The sequence below is a fragment of the Citrus clementina genome, unplaced genomic scaffold, assembly GCF_000493195.1.
Source record: "Citrus clementina cultivar Clemenules unplaced genomic scaffold, Citrus_clementina_v1.0 scaffold_1, whole genome shotgun sequence".
Lineage (NCBI taxonomy): Eukaryota > Viridiplantae > Streptophyta > Magnoliopsida > Sapindales > Rutaceae > Citrus > Citrus x clementina.
Window position 1 is genome coordinate 3271837 of NW_006263303.1, and position 20927 is coordinate 3292763.

At 34.6% G+C, this 20927-nt stretch overlaps 2 protein-coding genes across 4 annotated transcripts; both read left to right on the plus strand.

Annotated features, from left to right (window-relative positions):
• The first annotated feature begins 599 nt into the window (after nucleotides 1-599).
• LOC18055023 (thioredoxin-related transmembrane protein 2) lies at nucleotides 600-4120 on the plus strand. Of its 2 annotated transcripts, XM_006450642.2 has the most exons (10): nucleotides 600-937; nucleotides 1017-1061; nucleotides 1359-1415; nucleotides 1602-1671; nucleotides 1873-1914; nucleotides 1998-2071; nucleotides 2873-2943; nucleotides 3029-3114; nucleotides 3245-3354; nucleotides 3864-4120. In XM_006450642.2, the coding sequence occupies exons 1-10, from the start codon at nucleotides 803-805 to the stop codon at nucleotides 3924-3926; spliced, it is 753 nt and encodes a 250-aa protein (XP_006450705.1). In that variant the 5' UTR covers nucleotides 600-802; the 3' UTR covers nucleotides 3927-4120. The 2 variants fall into 2 exon arrangements, with proteins under 2 accessions (XP_006450705.1, XP_024048069.1); XM_024192301.1 differs by lacking the exon at nucleotides 1359-1415 and having other exon boundaries at nucleotides 601-937.
• A 9666-nt stretch (nucleotides 4121-13786) lies between these two features.
• Nucleotides 13787-19736, plus strand: LOC18055042 (homeobox-leucine zipper protein ATHB-8). 2 transcript variants are annotated; one of them, XM_024178121.1, is made up of 20 exons: nucleotides 13788-13866; nucleotides 13973-14024; nucleotides 14144-14384; nucleotides 14495-14654; nucleotides 14767-14882; nucleotides 14998-15088; nucleotides 15658-15753; nucleotides 15855-15968; nucleotides 16070-16153; nucleotides 16275-16430; nucleotides 16526-16600; nucleotides 16775-16881; nucleotides 16966-17158; nucleotides 17388-17573; nucleotides 17712-17792; nucleotides 18056-18190; nucleotides 18267-18592; nucleotides 18804-18903; nucleotides 18997-19146; nucleotides 19410-19736. In XM_024178121.1, the coding sequence occupies exons 3-20, from the start codon at nucleotides 14149-14151 to the stop codon at nucleotides 19554-19556; spliced, it is 2553 nt and encodes an 850-aa protein (XP_024033889.1). In that variant the 5' UTR covers nucleotides 13788-13866; nucleotides 13973-14024; nucleotides 14144-14148; the 3' UTR covers nucleotides 19557-19736. The 2 variants fall into 2 exon arrangements, with proteins under 2 accessions (XP_006450706.1, XP_024033889.1); XM_006450643.2 differs by having other exon boundaries at nucleotides 13787-14024.
• Nucleotides 19737-20927: the final 1191 nt, after the last annotated feature.

Sequence of the window (20927 nt, forward strand, 5' to 3'; positions counted from 1 at the left end):
TTAAAAAATTCTCTTTAAATTATTGATATTTTCTTAAAATTCCTACAAGAAAGATAAAATTAAAAATTTAAAAATGAAATAGTCATAATCTTTACCTATGATATTGTAAATTTTTGGAATTGACAAGGATAAAATTGTTAAAAAATAGGGTTTGTGCTTTTCGCGCCAATAATTTTGGTTTTTTTTTAGTTATTTTCGTTTATAAACTATTGTTAAGGGTAATATTGTCTTTGCACGGTCAACTAACGGTCAATGTTAAAATTAACTGACGGTAGGGGATTTTTTACAAATAAATCAATTCTCACCATCTACTTGCAACAAGTCCAAACCTCAGGGGAGATTTTTAAAAATTACCCTTAAAAATATACTATTTTGTAAAATAATTATCAATTCTCATGTCCAATATATATTTGTTGCTTATCGGTTAATATTACAAAAATAATTCTCCAACAAGCCATTAAACAAGATTTAATCTAAAGAAAACAATATAGTATGAATAAAATATAATGCTTTTGTTTATCTATAGGATAATAAAATATTACTTATCGGTTAATTGTATTATTATTTTTTTAGACGGAAGATTAAAAGTTAACCAAGAACAAAAGTTTGATAATTTTCTTAAACCGGGGTCGCTTCCGGTTCGAGTCTGGGACTTAAAGAAGACCGCTGCGTATCACATTTTCGGATCGGAGAAGGAGAAGGAAACAGGCTATTGACGACGACGAACGATGAGTGAGCAGCAGCAAGAGCAGTAAAGTGAAATATTAGAAACAGAAAGAAGGAAGCAGAAGCAGATCCAAAAATGGAAGCGATGAAACAAGTGGTGTCAGAGACATATTACCTCTCGCATTTTATGGCTTTCTTCTCATATTTCGTCGTCCGCAGCTCCGCAGCTGCAGTCCTCTCCCCTCACATCATCCATCATCTCTTTTATCGGGTAACCTACCATCTCCCGTTCTCTCGCCTTTCAACATTTCTCATCTGATTTTTATTTTTTTTTAAATTTATTCTTGCAGGAGATTCAAGCTGTTCTTGCACTTTCCTTGTTAGCTGCCATTAAGGTATACCTTTTACTTCGAAAAACAATTTGACACAGTTAATCTCTCTATAGGAAAATTTTTAAATAAAATAAAATAAAAAAGGCACTTTTTTCATAGATTGTTCGAGATATTGGATGTGGCTCAAGTGGCATTGTTTCAAATATGTATAAATGTGGATATTTTGGTCATGTTATGTTTAATCTTTTATAAATTTTGTAGAATTTGGATAAAAGTACCATTTATAGCCTTTCATCTATTATGGGATTTGGTTATTGATTGTGGATTTTTTTTTTCTGTTTTTTCTTTTACTTGCAATAGATAACAAAAGAAGAAACATGGGAAGAATTTATTGATAATATGCTGTTTTACGCCAAGGTGATCACTTTAGAATCTTTTTTTGGTTTGTTTATTTTGTGACTATTGATCTTTCGAGTTATACAGCAAATGAAGGAGAGGCATAGATTTAATTAATAGCAACTTTTTGAATTTCGTAAATTAGGCTCCTTTGTAACATATTATCTCTTGTATCTTCTGACGTGGGGTTGAATTTGATTTGTTCAGCTTCTTCTGGTAGCTATTGCATCAATAATGGATTACCATTTGGCTCTCTGGTTTCTGGTGGTTTTTTTAGGTAGGTGTTATTGTCTTGAGATAGTAAGTTGCTTGTTAGTTATTTATTTATTTTTTGAGATTTTTGTTAGTATCAGTGTTTCAGGGCATTTGTGTCTTTCAAAGTTGGCAAAGTTGGATTTCTGAGTGGCATTTATTGTGTGTTAGCGATATTGATCTATTTAATTTGCATGCTCATTTATTCTGGTGTTCGTTTTGGCAGTTATATATATTTTGACCCAGCAACCTGTCTTCCAAAAGCTAGGTATGGAAGTTGGCTGTCATTGATCGTATGCAATATGTTGATGGAAATGGCTTGCCATTGAAGTGATAAATTCAATTTTCTAGGTATTTCAAATAAATTAACCCCGCTGCAGTTGGAAGCCTTGCTGACTGAAGGAAAAACATCAAGATATTGGCTGGTTGGTTGTGCAGATTTATTCCTTGACTTCTGAATTTTCAAGAATATGTAGTATGCTTGCTTTCCTCTGAAAAGATGCAAATTGACTATTGCTTATACAAAAGGTCTTCACCTGTCTTTTGCTATTGAGTTTCTCTTTTGGTTGGAAACTGACTTTAGTAATTCACCGGTGATGCAATTTAAAACATTGAAAGGCATATTGCTTTGTAATTTTTATTGGCATGCTCTGCAAAAAACGAATTCAAGGAAAACATGTGTAGAATATAATTGATTGCATTAGAATGGTATTATAGAACCATTAAATTTTTGGCATCTTGATATGGGATTGGAGATGAATTTGCCTTTTGAAGAAAGAAATAAACACAGGATCTGAGACTTTTTTTAAGATAAAAATTGAGAGCATTTGGTGAAATTCATTAAAGGCCCTTCATTTTCTGCTTTTCCTATTCAGTTGATAGGAGGCTCATTTCATTCTTATACATGTCATACTGAAGGACTATACATACAATCAACATTTTGTTTTAAGAAATTTACATAGCATAAGCTTATAACTTAAAGGATTAACAGCCAGGTTTATGTTTGTGAATTCCTAGATGTTTTGACGTCTCCCGTCTTTCAAGTATGTCCAACAAATGATTTGCTTTTGTAAAGCCGCTAAATTTTGATCGAAGGTCATTCTGTACTGCTATCACGTATATTTGATATTAACGGATAACAGGCAGAATGGTTGTTTGCCTTCTGTTATATACAATGGATTCTTGTTCTGTTATATTTGCATGACCGGCAAAAATGAATCTGGCAGGTTGAATTTCGTGCCCAGTGTTCATCCACCTGTATACGTGCAAGCAGAATCTTTCCCGAGCTCTCAATTGCGTATGTTGGTGGTTTTTGAAAGATTCTTTTTGCTTATTGCCTTTTATTTATAATCTTTATGGTAATTTGTGTTTCTTCATGGCAGATATTCCAACAAAAATGTATCTTTCGGAATAGTTGATCTTGGACTCTTTCCGAATGCTGCTGAGAAATTTGGAATATCTCTTGGTGGTAAACTACTGACAGCCCGTTCAAACTTATTTATCCCAATGTTCTTCCAAAGAGATATTCCATTAAGTATACCCTTCTTGCTAATTGTTCTCTAATTAGTATAATTGATATGGCAATCTTACTCTCACAGGGAGTATGGGACAGCTTCCTACATATATATTATTTGAGAATAATGCTGAGATTAATCGATTTCCAGCCTTTGGTTTTGAAGAAAAGTTTTCTCATCCTCACATTACCAAGGTATTTCATGTTGGCAAAGTACATTTAATGTTCAATTTTTTTCTGCTAGCATTGAGTCTTGTTCCTTCCTCCGGAATACCATAGACTACCTTAAATTTTTTTTCCCTTGAAGTGCATCAATCAGGTATAAGTTGGGATAGGCAATCTTTTGGATGGAAAACTTGGGCATGGTCCAAAACATAGCCCTTTGCTGTTACCCAGTCACAATGTCCAGAGAATGATTGTTTTTATATGAACTTTAGATGTGGGTTATTTTTGGTAATTTTAGGATCACAAGGGAAAGTGTAGGAAAATTGTGAAAGTGCTTCACAAGTTGTCAAGAAACTATCTATTCCGTTTGATTTCCTTTATTCTTTCTGAGATCCAAGATAAGGATAGAGGAACTATCCAATTTCCCTTGCTTAATAACCTGAACTTGGTGTTTTGAGTTATATTTGAACCGACTCAGCTGATTCTCTAGTTTTACCTCCAGAATCTTAACATTGATTCCTATTTTGTATGTATTGCAGAAACTTATTGCCCATCATTTTCAGCTTGATCGGCTTCGCATTGAATCTGTACATGGCGACTAGGTAATAGTATTTACACCAAATGCTTTTTCTTTGCCGTTTTTCATGTTACAATTCTTGAGCTGTAAAGGACATGATTTCATTTTGAAATTTTTGTAACTAGACATTAGAATACCTGTTGATCTGTACAAAGATAGGGACATGGCAGGGAAATTTCATAAAGTTTGATTTTGCATATTTCAATGAATTCCTTGAATGCGGACTGTTTCTACAAGACATGCTTTTAAGTTGGAAATATGTATAATGTTGCATCTAGCATACTATTTTCATGCAAATCTGCTTCTGTAGCGAGTTCTGACCAAAGAACTTGAAGAGTAAAAAAGGATCAATCAAAGTTGAGTGAAATTTTATTCTTCCAGCATGGGATCCCATGTCATTTAGTCAACTCGTGAACTCAAAAAATCAAAAACAACCATTAACAACGCTTTCCAATGTACAGTAGCAGTCTCAGGAATTCTTAGTCGAAGCTGGAGAATTTTGTAGACGAGTTTTAGCCCCTTGAACAAAACGTTTCAACGTGTTTCTCGCGTTTAACCCATTGGACTACTTTCGGATCGACAATGTCACCGCTATTATCGTCCTCTTCTTCCATTTTATTCATGCGTGTAGAAAAATTTTAAACAACTCCGACAAGATTATGCTGGTTTTCACTTCGAATGGTCCTCGCAATCATTGTTTTCTTAGGCTAATATTGTACGATCTGGGCTGACTTGCAATGATTTTGGCCCAACGTATCCAAGTGTAAACTTGTTTTGTCCTACCAGTTATGGGGTAATAACATCCGGTCCCCAACTTTCTATGATTCTCAAGTAGGGTTACGGTTTTTTCATTGGTGTCAATAGGTCCTAAAGTCCTTTTTTTTTTCCCCCTCGCAGTCATTATTTTGCTAAGAATATAAAAACGAATACATGACAAACATCAAGAACAATTTACAGCAAACTTATTACAACCCACAATGGAATAAAGCATTAAATCATATTAATGCACAAATGGAAAATAATGTACATAAGAGATACCTTATATAATAAGTCTATTACTATTAACAATACACATATATTAATAGATCAGTACTCACATGTACTACTTGTTCAGCTCTTTCAACTTACTCTTATTTTAAAAGAGGTCCTCTTTAACTAAATATCAATATTGATATTCAACGTATAATTTTTTAAATTCAACTATCAGAGGCATCATATATAGAATAGATACGTATCATCATAACAGACAAGTAAATTAAAGTCACCACAAATACAATTATATAAATCTAATTTTTATGGAAAAAATATTTATAGATGTAGAGGAATTTACTCTACTCAAAGAGGAACTTAAAAATAAATAAATAAAGCTTTAATCAAATATGGACTTTTGAGGGTTTTCTTTGTGGTGGCAAAAATAAAGAAAAAAAATATTTTTTTTATTTATTACATAGAGACGATAATGTAGAGGAAGAAGGCTTTCGGGGACCTTAATTCATATTAAAATTACTAAAACACTTTTTAGTGCGAAGGTTACATTACCATACTGTGATGGTCGCTGGAATATGTGAGTTTTGGTCTACTTTTTTCAGAGATGATGGACATATTTGATACACATAGATATTTTTGTCATTTTTTGAAAAAAATTAAAACCTTAGGGAGCCCAATGTTATTACTTCATCCAAATGTCTACCCCTCCGCAGACGAAGCGCGTAAACACAGTTACTATCGGAGCTGGCTGATGGACGATAACACCGAGATTTGCGTCACAGTACAATGCCGCCGCCGAATATTTTACTTTTCAATATTTATATACAGAGTCCTTCTATCTTACATGCATGTAAGATAGTGATTGACTTATATACATATATGTGTTTTGAACAACCGCACTTTAACTATATCGCTAAAATATAAAAATATATATTTTAATATATAAAAATTATATTTTTATTTGTCAATAGATTAAAAAATATATTTTTTATCTGTTAATAATATCTTTACTTATCAAAATGAAAATATTTTATTAAAAATAATAATTATTATAAATAATATTAAATGAAAATTAAAAAAAGAAAGATCACAGATGGGGGGCAATTTCATTTCATCATCTAACCAACCGGCGTGGCCAATGAGGGGAGGGGCCCGGAGCCTCTATTTCCCCGCCGCATGAGGGGCCCGCCATATTGCTGTCGGCCCACGCTGAGGCCGTCCCCACTGACAGATTGCTCACTCCCATTTACTTGTGCTTCGCGTGGCCTTTTTTTAAAATCAAGCAGCATGCATGTAAATAAATGCTTGTACACAAAGTTTCAAACGTATGCTTGCGCACACAGATTTGTGCGCACAAAATTTAGAATTTTAATTAACAGATACTACTCTTCCCTACCGTGAATCACATTGTGCAACATGGCCAAATAAGAATTCGTTTCTTGCGGAGTTGCTTTCAATCACTTCCAATGATGACGGGCATCTTCACACTTTTTTTTTTTCTTTTTCTTTTCTTTAGTTCAAGAGCGTTTGCTAGTATTTTAACCCAAAAATAAAATCTATTTTTCTCTAAAATCTCATCATCACCATCATCATAGTCATGCATGTACTGTTAAGTATAACAATGAGCTTTTGGTTTTAATGCATATAATATTCTTTTAAAAATACAAAATGTTACAGAAATAGCTCAAAATTAGGGTTTATCTTTTAGAAGTTGTCCACTTCTTATTTTACAAGTAAAAAATTCAACCTAAACATGCATAAATATTTGAAACATCTCTGACTTGGAACAATCAAAGATGCAAATAATTAATTTCTTTAGTCATAGCATATTGTTAATTCACGTTTGTTATTTGATTATAACTGTTAAAACAAACACCGATGAAATCTAGTGGTTATAACACCTAACTCTACTTTGGAGATGCTCTAACTTAACATGGTCCGAAGGTAATTAAAACACATGAGGGATGAATGCAAGTGGATCTGGTCCGTAGTAGTACACTAAACCAGTGATGCTGAGTCAAAGAAAGAAAGAAAGAAAGAAAGAAAGAAGGGACAACCGTCTGATTAACGTAGACAACAGCAGGGCACTGGTGGCATCCCTAAAGGCAAAATTTTTTGCAATCAAAACAGTTAAAAATGGAGAGACAAAAGAGGACACAATTGTGAGGCCGTGTCACCACGGACACGATAAAGGAGAACTAGAGTGTTAAAAGTCCGTTAGGTTGACGAAACACGAAGCCACGCTTTCCTCCCGTTCGAGGTGAGCATGTCTCTAATTCCGTCACGCCGAAAGACGGGTGACACGCGTTCTGTTTTTACTGGGTCTCCGATCCCTTGTACCCATGCTTTGTGTGCTATTGCGAAACACTTTAGTGGTCCCCTTTTTGCTTGTGCCACCTTTTACGTACGACTCATTCCCATGTACATCAAGTTCTTTGTAATTCTCTTTCGAAAATTATTCCACCTCTATAACCAATTTTAATTATTTATGATATTTTGTTAATATAATAAATTGATATAATAAATATATGGTTCTACTTTTTCTAATGTATTATACTAAGTCTCCCTTTCTTTGATAACATGATACGGTATTACATACATTGTTATTAAGTCGAAAAACTAATTTTTAAGTTCTATCAAACTTCTATCTATTTTGAATATTGATCAAATGAATGAATTCTAATGATTGGGAAGAAACAAAAAATAGATGGTATGCAAATAATAACAAGATCATGTCACCTATCACGTCATTTTTTGACATAATATATAATTTACTAATGATAATTTCGTTAATATTCATTGATTAATCAATGCCTTTTGGATTCTGTAGATAGTGCATGAACTATTTGATAGATTAAAAAGAGCTAGGTTAGTGATTGGAGATAGATAAGAAAGAGGTTAGTGAGTGAGTGATTTTGATAGCGTAGCATATTTTTTATATGACAATTAACAACATCTCTCAAAATGATAGCATTGTATTAATTGCGAAGAAAGGGGTTGAAAGTAAGAATACACTTATCAGAATATAAACGAGATACTATTAAACCCAACATCTCAGTAACATGTTAATGTAAAGATTCAATTAAAACTTCATATTTTGAACGTAACATTCTTATTGAAAAATCATTTAATAAACAAGATAGTCTAATTGTATTTTGACACGACTATTATTTTATTTGTTTTAATTTTATTTCTATTAGTTGTTTTATTTAAATAGTATAAAATAGTTTCTACTAGTTGCTTAACTGTTTGTGATTTAGTATGTAGGGGATTGTGGGTGGTTAGTTGCTTGTTTTTAATAGATATAATTGGAATATGCTATTTTTTAAAAATAAATATTCGTAATTCATAAATGAAATAATTTTATATTAGTTTAGTGCAACTTAGGTTGTATTAAAGAGCTTAATCAATATCTATTTTGGAAGTATGAGTTTTTTTTTTCGAATTAATCCTAATTATCATCTTTTCTTTTTTTCGTTTCATTTGATTTTCTACAAACATTTGTGTCTGTAACATATTCTAATTAATTTCATACTCACTTTGTAGCATTTAACAAACATCGTTGATATTTGCCTCGGGTCAAACCCTGAAACTGGCTGAAACGACGCCGTTTTGTCTATTAATTTTTTTTTCATTTGCTATGAACGACAACGTTTGGCTTGGATAAATCGCAAAAACATCAACATAATTTAGTTACTTCTTTGTCTTCGTTCTCCTCATTTCACGAGACAACCACGTTTCACCAGACAACCGCAACTCAACTGCGCAACCACAACCCAATTGCAGATTGTCTTCCTTCAGACTCTGGTTGCAGCAGCCTCTGCATCATTACCATTTACCAAGCCCTGGAATCTGGGCCCACTATCAGCGTTGCAAATTGGCAGGCTTTTTTTTTTTTTTTGGCTCCACGATGCCACCCATTTTTTTTCCTCTTCCAAAAGGGTGGTTTGTGTCAATTATCACAACTGTCAGCAAAGAATTTTAAGAAATTTTGCTTCAAGAGAATATTGTTGTTGCACAGAGTTTGATCTTCTGTCCTCTGTTACTTTGTACATATACAAGTTAATTAGATGATTTCTGATTTGTTAAATATTGAATTTGAGGGAATTAATGACCATTATTAGCAAAGTTTAACTAATTTATTGATCACTCGTCCAAGTTGAAGCCGCTGATGTTTGCGTGATTAAGGGTTCTGCAGCAAAGCAAACGAAGAGGAAGGAAGAAGTAGGGTTCTTTTTTTTTTTTTAACTTTATGCAAGCCAAAACGACATTGTTTCACAGCAAATCAGGACAAAAAATAAAAACGTTGAAACGACGCCGTTTTGAGTTGTTTCGGGGTTTGATCCGAGATTTGACCCGATGTAAACATCATTTTCCTTTAACAAATAATGCAAGAGTATGTTCATGGCATGATAATTCATTAATTAATAATACTTGATTGACTCTTATATATTGGATGCCAACCAAGACAAAAATTAGTACAATAAGTAGACAACAATAACATTGTTCCTATTGATTTTATGTAACATATTTTCTTTACATAATATTCCTCTATTCGTTTAAAATCTTTATTGATTTGAATGCATGCAATGTCGAAAAACAGTCATATTATTCACCCTTCTTGTGGATCCATAAATATTTCTTCATATACATTTAACTTTATAATATTTAAAACAATCAAAAACATTGGACTGAGATTGAAATTCACATTTGCACCCGTTGACAAATTCTTCTGCAATAATATCGGCGCGTGGTGAAAAAACAAAAACAAAAACAACATGGATTTCTTTTTCTTTTTTTTTTTTTCCAAAAAAAGGACAAAAAATGAAAAATATGGGACACCTGGGTGGCTGCCTGGCTGGTGAAGTGCACGTTGTAAAGTAAACGAAAAGAGTCTTCACGCGTACGGTGACCACACGGGTGGGCCCGCACGTGTGGACCACCCCCAGATATGGTCTGCTGCGTCAATCACACGTTAAAAATGAGAACGGACAGCTGTCGGTATTTCATAGGCAAGTCCTGCTGAATAAAATATTACTAAAGTGCCATCACCTTCTTAGTGGCACCGTTTTCTATGCACCAAGCGCGAGTGGCGGGGTGTGTTAACACTTTTTCCAGCCCCATTCTGATTTTCACAGCCGTTGACATATTAATCTTGAATAAAAAAATTTTCAAAAAATAATAATTTAAACATAAAAAACACATCTCTTCTTTTGGGTTAAATCATGCCGCCTTATCTCTTAATCGTTTGATTAAGACTCGGAATGTAATGTTAATCTCTTATAAGACCGCTAAGAGCCTATGAAAAAGGTGAAAAGAAAAAGAGTAGGCAGTGGCATGAGGTTAATTGATACATTAATTATTATTAAATGTAGGGTTTTGTAATTAAAAAAATTTATCTTTGAAAGAGGATTAAAGAGTAATCTTTGGATGCGGAACGAAGAATCAAACACCACTCAAGTTGGTCTGCCATTATTTGAATAATTAGTGTTAACTAATTGTTTAAGGAAATAGACTACAAAATTTTCTTTTTGATAGTAGCCGATTTTGAGGAAATGGTGCTAGTTGATGACCTTCATTGACCTGAAAACTTGGGTGAATCGAATTGACTCATTCTTATTACTAAGTCTTCGAAAGGAAATGTTACGCTAGAAAACCTTGAAATCTTGTTTCTCACTTTTACCAATGGTCCTAAAAGAATTCATAATGCTCTTGTAAAGTCTGCTCACTAATCCATCATGGACAATTTTAAAAAATATTTCTACCCGTTCAAATGGGTTACCCAATAATAATAAAGTAAGCATAGAACAAGCACTAAATATAAATTATATATCTTGATTTGATTTTTATAGGAAATAAAAAAAAAAGTCTCGTTTTCTTATTATCACCTAATTATAGAATTGAATTAATTTGTAAGCCAAGGAAGATTACAGAGATGCAGCCATGTGTGGTGTGCTTAGCGAGCCAGAGATGCAGCGGCGTGCCGGCGTTTGATGACAGCAAGTGCGGTCAGTGAGGTGAGGCAGAGCAACTGGCGTGTAGTGTAGTTTGAATACTTGGATCCATAATAGGTCATATATACAGCCAGATATAAGAAAAAAATAAAAATCTTTTTGTGATTACAAGATCTGTTATGATATGTACAATCGGAATATTTAGACTCATACAGGACAAATATTCTATAAATATACAGAAGAAAGTTTTTTCTCGACTAATTAAGGTCGAGATGTAGTAGGCTTTTATATCTGGTCCAATAACAGTCCGGATTAACTTCAAAATCTATTGATACACATGAAAATTCAAATCCCTTCTCACATATATAAAAAGAATGGAGATGGTTTATTATCATCTAACTAGGGATATTATAGTTCCCGACACAATATTTTCTCTAGATGCTACAACTAATAGCCTTCTCTTTATGACTTTCGCACTTTCTCATAATCTTACTTTCTAAATTCTAACTTTTAATAAAATTGTTGGAGTAAATGTTGTAAAGTTTAAGGAACTCTTTTTGAGATAAATTGCATCACAAGCTCCATTAGTCAGTCGACAGTGAACACAATAATTAGCTTCATCAAACTACGGTTTGTCACCAAAGCTCAAGTAAACTCTGCTAGATTTCCAAAACGAAGTTGATATATATACATCATACAATACTGAAATTTAGAAATGATCATATGACTGCCATTATAAAGACTTCACATTATTTTGCCTTTGAATTGGTATTAAGATAATAAGTTAATCATGAAAAATATGAGTTCGAAATTCTTATGTAGTTTGATCTTGTTGGTCCTAATTTTTTTCCAACATCGATAAAAAAATTTTTTGGTGTCGAGTAAGAAATATATATTTTATTGCTTCATTAATGTAGCTGGGTTCAAATAAAGTAGTCTAGTAATTATATTGCTAGTAATCATAGCTAGACATAAAAATGACATAACATTGCTAATTCATAGACCAAGGTCCGGCACATTTCATTTTTCTTTTTTGTTCTATGATACTGATATGTACAAAATGATATCATATCATATGCATACTATAACGTTTATATGTAGTTTGAAATAACGCAGGGTGACCAAATTTGAAGAATATTAAGGTGCGTGTATATATATACACACACACACACACACGGTAAAACCTCTATATAATCATATTGTTGAGACTGGTGAAATTTATTGTTATAAAGAGGTTATAACTCAATAGAGGTATATTAAAAGAAATTATTGTCTTTACTTAATTATCCTTAATGCAAGTGATGTAGAGGTAAATTATGTCATGTATTAATAAATTAATAAGTGCATTAAATTCAATGTGTAAACATTAATAAATTAATTATTTTGTTGACCAATTATTAAGTGGCTATGCTGACCAATTAATATATACCCGCAAGTTGAAAGACGTGGTTGCAACTTTAAAGAATAAATCATTGTCACAAGCAACTTTATAAAGATATTTTATTATCTTAATTATTTAATGTAACACGACATATATTTTTGAAATATTATTACTATGTGAAGGTAAGTTTATTAAGACGAGACCTATAAAAAATATAATTTATCATAATGTGGAGTTTATTCCTAATTATAATTGGTCCCAAGTTAGGATCATAATTTTTTTTTATTATAAAGAGGTTATTTTTATATACAATATTTTTATTTGGAGGTTGTATATATATGTCGCTTAGGTAATGTATCAACAAAGGGATGGAAAGAAGAGATGATTGATTATAAAAGGAAAGGTGGTGGCCATGCATGAAAATAGAATTGAGAAGATAAATCGAGGCCGCATGCAAATACACTCATAATTTTGTCCTCTCCCCGTGACACATCTCAATCCCCTCTTCTTTATTCAAAGATTTTAATTGGGTCTCCCATTTCCCATTCACCCAATACACATACTTTAATTATATACCCATTCCAAACTTTACAGCTTAATTTAATTTCCTTGCTTCACTTATATTTTAAAGAATAGCCAAATTGATTGATACTCATTATAGCCGTCGAGAATTTCAATTTGAGTATTACATTATAAATTACTAGTACTTAGTATCAACCCATTTTTGCACTGAATGGCTGAGATTTAGATCATCAAAGAAGAATTTAATAATCTACATTATAATTGCATTAAAAAGAAGGGATTAAGAAAATGAAGTATGATTAAATAAATAATCACCCATTTTAAAGCAAACGAGGCATGACAGGCGAGATAGGTGAGAGGGTAATTTCGCCACCTAAGTTGCGTTTTCAAATATGACGACCCACGCGCTTTAAGTGAGAGTGTGGATTCGTGTTCGATGATAGGATTACACAATTTTGACATCACACAGTGTCCCAGACAAGAAAGCGAGAGAGGGGTATTAAAGTTGGAAAGTAGCCAAAACCAGGAGTGCAAGATAGCAAAACAGAAAAAACAAAAACTAACTAATAAGCTATTGACTCTAAGGCAATGTAGTCTCTTTAAGTAGTTTGATTGAATTTGTTTTTGAGTTTGAGTCGCAAAAAAGTCATTTTTGTTGGGAAAATTTGTGTCTCTCAGTTCGAACGGAGATTTTTAATCTAAATTATAGTACGAGTTTAAAAATATCTCCCACAGTTAGAATCCTATCCAAAATACTTCGTGGTTAAGACAAAAAGAAAAAACAAAAACTAAAAACAGTGTCAGCAAAAGCAACAGGAAAACAGTGGCAGCAAAAGCAACAGGAAAAGTTTAACAAAACAAAAAAGAAAGAAAAAAGAAAAAGAATGATGTGAAAACAAAACGGGATATGGTCGGTAAAATATTCCGCTGTCTGGTATTAAGGGGTTCTCTCTTTTTTATCAAACCCAAAAAAGATAAATAAATAAACAAATAAACAAATAAAACCTCGAACCACCATCTCTCTCTCTCTCTCTCTCTTTCATATTTTTCTTGTTTATATTCTCTCTATCATTCATTGATTCATTTAATACAAGAAGTGAGGAACCGAGCACAACTCCAAGGTCTTTTTCTTTTAACTGTGTCTTGTTCCGGTACGTGTAACGTTAATGGCTCGTATAACACCACCACCACCATCTTCTTATTAGCTTTCCTCGTTTGAAGCAGCAGCAGTCACACAGCTGTGATCGATCGGATCATCTTGAAGGTTCAAGAAATTACGGTAATAATTCTCTTTTTCTTTTACATATGTATATGTCAGAGTTGCAGCGTATAATTACATGTACTGTTATATATTAATGAAAATTAAGAAAAAATAAAAAAAATTGTGAAATTTTGAAGAGATCATGATGGCGGTGAGCTCGGGGGGCAGCAGGGACAGCAGGGACAGCGGCGGGCAGAAGATGATAATGGACAACGGGAAGTACGTTCGGTACACACCTGAACAAGTTGAAGCGCTTGAAAGGCTGTACCACGAGTGCCCAAAACCAAGCTCTATGCGCCGCCAGCAGCTCATCCGAGAGTGTCCTATTCTCTCTAACATCGAACCTAAGCAGATCAAAGTCTGGTTCCAAAACAGAAGGTCTGTGTTTGTATGTCAACAACCAATCATCGAATTCTTTCTTTGTTTTTATTGATCATTTCTTGTATATATGTACGTGCATATGCATGCTCAACGTTTCCTTGTTTCAGGTGTCGGGAGAAGCAAAGGAAAGAAGCGTCTCGCCTTCAGGCTGTGAACAGAAAGCTGACGGCTATGAACAAGCTGTTGATGGAGGAAAATGATCGGCTGCAAAAGCAAGTGTCACAGCTGGTGTATGAGAACACTTTTTTCCGCCAGCAGACACAAAATGTAACCCAGCCCCACAAAATTAATAAATTAACAATTTTTTAATCATCACATCGCATGCTTGTTGTTTGATGTTGTGTACGGATTTTGATTATGGCTGGATTTAATTTTGCAGGCCGCGACGCTGGCCACCACAGACACTAGTTGTGAATCAGTGGTGACGAGTGGTCAGCACCATTTGACTCCTCAGCAGCAGCATCAGCATCCACCAAGGGATGCTAGCCCTGCAGGGTGAGTGAAATTATTTGTTTCTTTAATTATTTTGAATTTTATTTCGTTCTTGAAATCTGTCTAAGTATTATTATGGCTTGTGAGATTGTGATTAAATTGTGTGTTATCTTTGTAGACTTTTGTCGATTGCAGAGGAGACTTTAACAGAGTTTCTTTCAAAGGCCACTGGAACTGCTGTGGAGTGGGTCCAAATGCCCGGGATGAAGGTTAGCGGCTTAGCGCTCTCCTTTCTTTTTCACTGTCCAAATCTTACACTAGGCGCCATTATTCTTTGTTGTCATTTTCTTGGAAATTTAATAAAGCACATAAACCTTTGCCAGACTTCTAAGCAACATCCGAATCACATCATATCAATATGTCTGCACTTTCTTATCTGATGATACCTTTTGCTGATATTAATTTCCTTTTCATTCCTTGATCAAGCGTTTCTTCTTGTCTTGGTGTGGGCAAGTCTAATTTGGATGATTCCATGTCTTCATATTTTATCGATATATATTACCAAATTGATGGAGTTTGTTTGTCTTCAGACCAAAGGAAAAAAAAAAAAAATCCTCATATTCACATGAAATTTCACTTTTTAATCAAGAACAATAAGATGCAAAACAACATGATCTTGTCCCAAGGTGTATGATTCATACAATACTTAATAATCTTATAATGTTAATATTCCTAAGGGATTCAGATGTTAATTAATCAAAGCTTTTAATTGGTTTGACTACCAGTGGTTTCAGACTCAAGATTAACAGATGTAATCTGTCTCTTTTTACCTGTACAGCCTGGTCCGGATTCCATTGGAATCGTTGCTATTTCTCATGGTTGCACTGGTGTGGCAGCACGCGCTTGTGGCCTTGTGGGTCTAGATCCTACAAGAGTAAGTCGCCCTGCCGTGGTACTATGTTCTTGGTTGAGGCAATAATTAACTGAAAACTTTTAGCTTATAGGAAAGAATTAATTTGATAATTTTATCTACAGGTCGCTGAAATCCTCAAAGATAGGCCATCATGGTATCGTGACTGTCGATCTGTGGAGGTTGTAAATGTGCTGCCCACTGGAAGTAGTGGAACCATTGAGTTGCTATACATGCAGGTAGGTGCTGAATAGCTCTGAAGTTTATTGTTCTAGTTTAGTATCAACTTGGAGTTGTTTGATGTATTTACGTAATTTTGTTGTTGACTGCCTTGGTCTAGCTCTATGCGCCAACAACCTTGGCTCCAGCTCGTGACTTCTGGTTGTTGCGCTACACATCTGTTTTGGAGGATGGTAGTCTTGTGGTATGTGACTCCTGAAATAGCTTATGCAAGTACTAATAAATATGAACATCGTTTGCTGTTTGTCTCACCATGGGACTTTTTGATGGTGGACTAATGTGTAATTGTTTACTTATAATATTAGGTCTGTGAAAGATCACTTAACAACACACAGAATGGTCCAAGTATGCCTCAGGCACCACATTTTGTGCGAGCAGAAATGCTGCCTAGTGGGTATCTGATTAGACCTTGTGAAGGGGGCGGATCCATCATTCATATAGTGGATCATATGGATTTAGAGGTGTGTGAATTGCTTTGTTTTGTTCTCTGAAACATATATGTTTTCTCCTTTGACAAATGAACAAATTTAACTCACAAATGCTTAATTAAATGTAGCCTTGGAGTGTCCCTGAAGTGTTGCGCCCACTTTATGAGTCGTCAACATTGATTGCTCAGAAGACAACAATGGCGGTAAGACAATCCTTTAAGGCAACTCTTTGGGAGTAATAATCTCTCACTCTTTATTTTCATTGCCCGAATGGTTTCTTTGATTAGCTTCTCCTAAATGCCAGAGAAAAGTGTGTATGAGAACGTAATTGAGTCCGAACGTCTCATGTTCCAATATAACATTGACATTTTATGCAGGCTTTACGCCATCTAAGGCAGATTTCTCAAGAAGTTTCACAGCCAAGTGTCACTGGTTGGGGGAGAAGGCCTGCAGCCCTACGTGCTCTTAGTCAGAGATTGAGCAGGTATGCTGGTTTGATACTTCAGATTATTACTTTGAATAATGGATTGATTCTTGATACACAGTATCTGACAAATTCTATCTGCAGGGGCTTTAATGAAGCTCTTAACGGGTTCACTGATGAGGGATGGTCTATGTTGGAAAGTGATGGCATTGATGATGTTACCGTTCATGTTAACTCATCTCCTAGCAAGATGATGGGCGTACAACTTTCTTATGTGAACGGATTTCCATCCATGAGCAATGCAGTGCTATGTGCCAAAGCATCCATGTTATTACAGGTAATGTTTTAGTGTTATATATTTACTTGGTGAAAGAAAGATAATCATTTGCTTGGAATAAGTAGGGCTGATATTGAATCATCTTTGTACTTTAGGATGGAGTCTTCATAATGTCAAATAAGTAACCATAACTGTTGCTTCTTTATGTACTTATCTTCCTTTGCCCTGTTAAGAAAACCAAAATCTCTCACTTTTCTCATCATTGCAACTATCTTTCAAATTTTTTTAGGATGTGCCTCCAGCAATACTTCTCAGATTCTTGCGAGAACACCGATCAGAGTGGGCAGACAGCAGTATTGATGCTTACTCAGCTGCTGCTGTTAAAGCTGGTCCCTGCAGCTTACCGGTGCCTCGAGCTGGAAATTTTGGGGGTCAGGTTATTCTTCCACTGGCTCACACAATCGAACATGAAGAGGCAAGTAATTGCGAATCTTGGTTGGTTTAGACATTAAGCTTTTTATTGGCATCAGCCTTGTTGAAGATGTCCTTTTGATTTGAAGTTATCTAGTGCTGTGTCATTCAACATCTGATAAAATCAAATTTCTCATTGCAGTTTCTTGAGGTCATTAAGCTTGAAAATATGGCCCACTATCGGGAGGACATGATAATGCCGAGTGACATCTTCCTCCTGCAAGTAAGTGTTATTTTTGTTTTGTTTTCCCTTTCCTGATGAGGCATTGAGCTATATCAAATCTTTGCTTTTGGCCTTGAATTGTTACAAATAGTTGAAAGAAGTTAATTCCTAAACTGATGGATTAGTCCAGGTCATGTAGTTCGACTTAGGCTCATCCTTTTCGCTGTTCAAAATTATGCTTATTTATTTGTTAAGTGACTGCATACTTCAAAATTATGTCCAATTGTTGATATATATAATTGAACATGGTTATTGTTTTTCAGCTTTGCAGTGGAGTGGATGAGAATGCTGTAGGCAACTGTGCTGAACTGGTCTTTGCTCCTATCGATGCCTCATTTTCTGATGATGCACCTATTATTCCTTCTGGTTTCCGGATCATTCCTCTGGACTCCGGGAAGGTAATTATTATATGTGATTTAATTAATTCTAAATTGTGTTTAATGTGGTCTATATTTTAATTCAAATTCGCTGCAGGATACCCCTAGTCCAAACCGCACTCTCGATCTTGCCTCAGCTCTTGAAGTAGGACCAACTGGAAATAAAGCATCTGGTGACTCTTCCACTCAATGTGGCAGCACAAAATCTGTGATTACAATAGCATTTCAATTTGCATTTGAGATGCACCTTCAAGAAAATGTAGCATCAATGGCTAGGCAGTATGTCCGTGGTATTATAGCCTCTGTCCAGAGAGTGGCATTGGCGCTCTCCCCTTCTCGATTTGGCTCTAATGCTGGACTTCGACCTCCTCCTGGTTCTCCTGAAGCACACACACTTGCTCGTTGGATCTGCCAAAGCTATCGGTGTGTATTTTATTTCCTTTTTGATGCATCTAGTGCATAAGATGCGGCAATATAAAAGGGAAGTTAGAGCTTGTTAATTAACATTCTTACCAGAAAAAAAAAACAAATTTGAACGGGATGCTTGTTATAAGGATTAGTTTCTGGCGTAGTTCTTTTAAATTTCTAATTTACTTTAAAAGACATGTTTATGATTTGTTGAATTTATTTACAGGTGCTATCTAGGAGCGGAACTACTTAAATGTGAAGGAAATGAATCCATTCTCAAAACACTTTGGCATCACTCTGATGCGGTTTTGTGCTGCTCGCTAAAGGTATTTGCTTGAGTTTTATTTCCCATTTGCTTATCTGACCTAGAGGTTCTTGATGAATAAGACAATTGTAACACAACTTGATATTTGGTATAGGCTTTGCCAGTTTTCACCTTTGCAAATCAGGCAGGACTTGACATGCTTGAGACAACCTTGGTTGCGCTTCAGGATATAACTCTGGAAAAAATTTTTGATGACAGTGGAAGAAAGACCTTGTGCTCTGAGTTCCCGCAAATAATGCAACAGGTATAGTGACTGTCAGTAGTAACTTCAGCATCATCTAACTATCAGAAGCTAGCCATATAAAGATTCATAATTTCATATTCATTAGATTTTAGTGTAACAATGGGCCATACATGTAAATTTTGGAGACACATTTGGAAATTGGGGGGCTATAATAATAAAGAAGGAAATAGGGGAAACAGTTGGATACATCATAGGTTCAATTTCTTTGTTGTTATCAATTTATTTTAACGTGGGGATGCATTTCGTCTTCTTCGATGTGGCAGGGCTTTATGTGTCTTCAAAGTGGTATTTGTTTGTCAAGCATGGGAAGGCCAATCTCTTATGAAAGAGCAGTGGCTTGGAAAGTGTTGAATGAAGAAGAGAATGCTCACTGCATTTGCTTCATGTTCATCAACTGGTCATTCGTCTGAAAGACAGAAGAGACTTCGGTCAAAACCTAGAATCTAGATGCAGGTTTAGAGTAGAACAATCTTCTTTGTAGTCCTTTTTCTGTGGAAAACATTATTGTATTGGCTTAAATAGTTTCATGAAAATGCAGCAGCTACCACCAAATGCATATGGCAACAGTGACCACATTTTTTGTTTTGCTTTATCCTTTATTGTCAATCCCTATGCTTCTGCCTTTGCCTCTACTTTTTATAATTTTATTCCCTCTACTCTTATCTGTTTTTCTCTTTATTTATTTTTAAAATATAATCACCAAACCCACCCTTTTCACTCTCAAATCTTAAGAGGTCAATCAATTGATCAAAGCTTGTATGTCGTCGATTCCGGGCTCCTGCAAACTACGAGACCTTTATCCTGTGGGGGGCAATTGTTTGGATCGAAACGTGAGGTGGGCTACTTGCTTTAGAATATCCTTTGTGCTACTTTTTTAGTCCCTATTTAATGGCGGTATCATATCTTCTTCTGTTGGAATGTAAGGAAATAGGGCAACCCACACCCCAAAATTTGCTTTGATTAAATTCTGATCTTTTAAAATTTAGAACCTCCACCATTTAATAAATGTAACATCCAGGCCCACTGTGCTTATAAAATTTTGTATATTTCCATGGAAACATTTTAGTACAATAAACCTGACGTATATCATAGTACAATAATGTTCTTATCTCTATTTAAAGAGACAGAACTCAGTAACAAAAGAAGGTCTATATATTTATTTTCGAAATGATAAGAATCTAATCATCCATTAGAATTAACCTTTAATGTTTGTGTGTCTTTTAATATCTTCCCAATAAATAAGTTGGTGATATCTTCTTCAGCAGCAGGCCTCGAGCTACACACTACTGTATTGTCCCGTTTTATGATCCCATTTGTGACTGTATACGTGTTTTCATTGAAATGCTGCAATTCAATGCCAAATTGACTGATGAGTAAAAATACTGATGGAGTAAAAATACATTTGATTTCAAGCAAAGAGAGGAAAAACTATATATATAGGAACGTAATGCGCATATCAATTAAAAATTTTCGATGAAAGGGAGTGATAATGATAGGCATTTTTGGTTCAATAATACTGCCAAAGATCTAAATCAGCCTTTATCTCATCCAATAAGAACATATTATACTTCAAGCGTAAGTATACTAATAAAGTTTTCAAAAGCAAATTAGTAAAGCTTCTTGAAAGTATGATCGAATAAGCAAAATTCACCCCCACCAAATTGAATTGTGTCCAAATTCCATTGATTCTTGCTTCATGCCAGAAAATGACCTCTCTAATGTAACAAAATTGGAGGACAGCTAGGGCTCACCACTCATAAGAATTGCATGGGTTTTTCAGT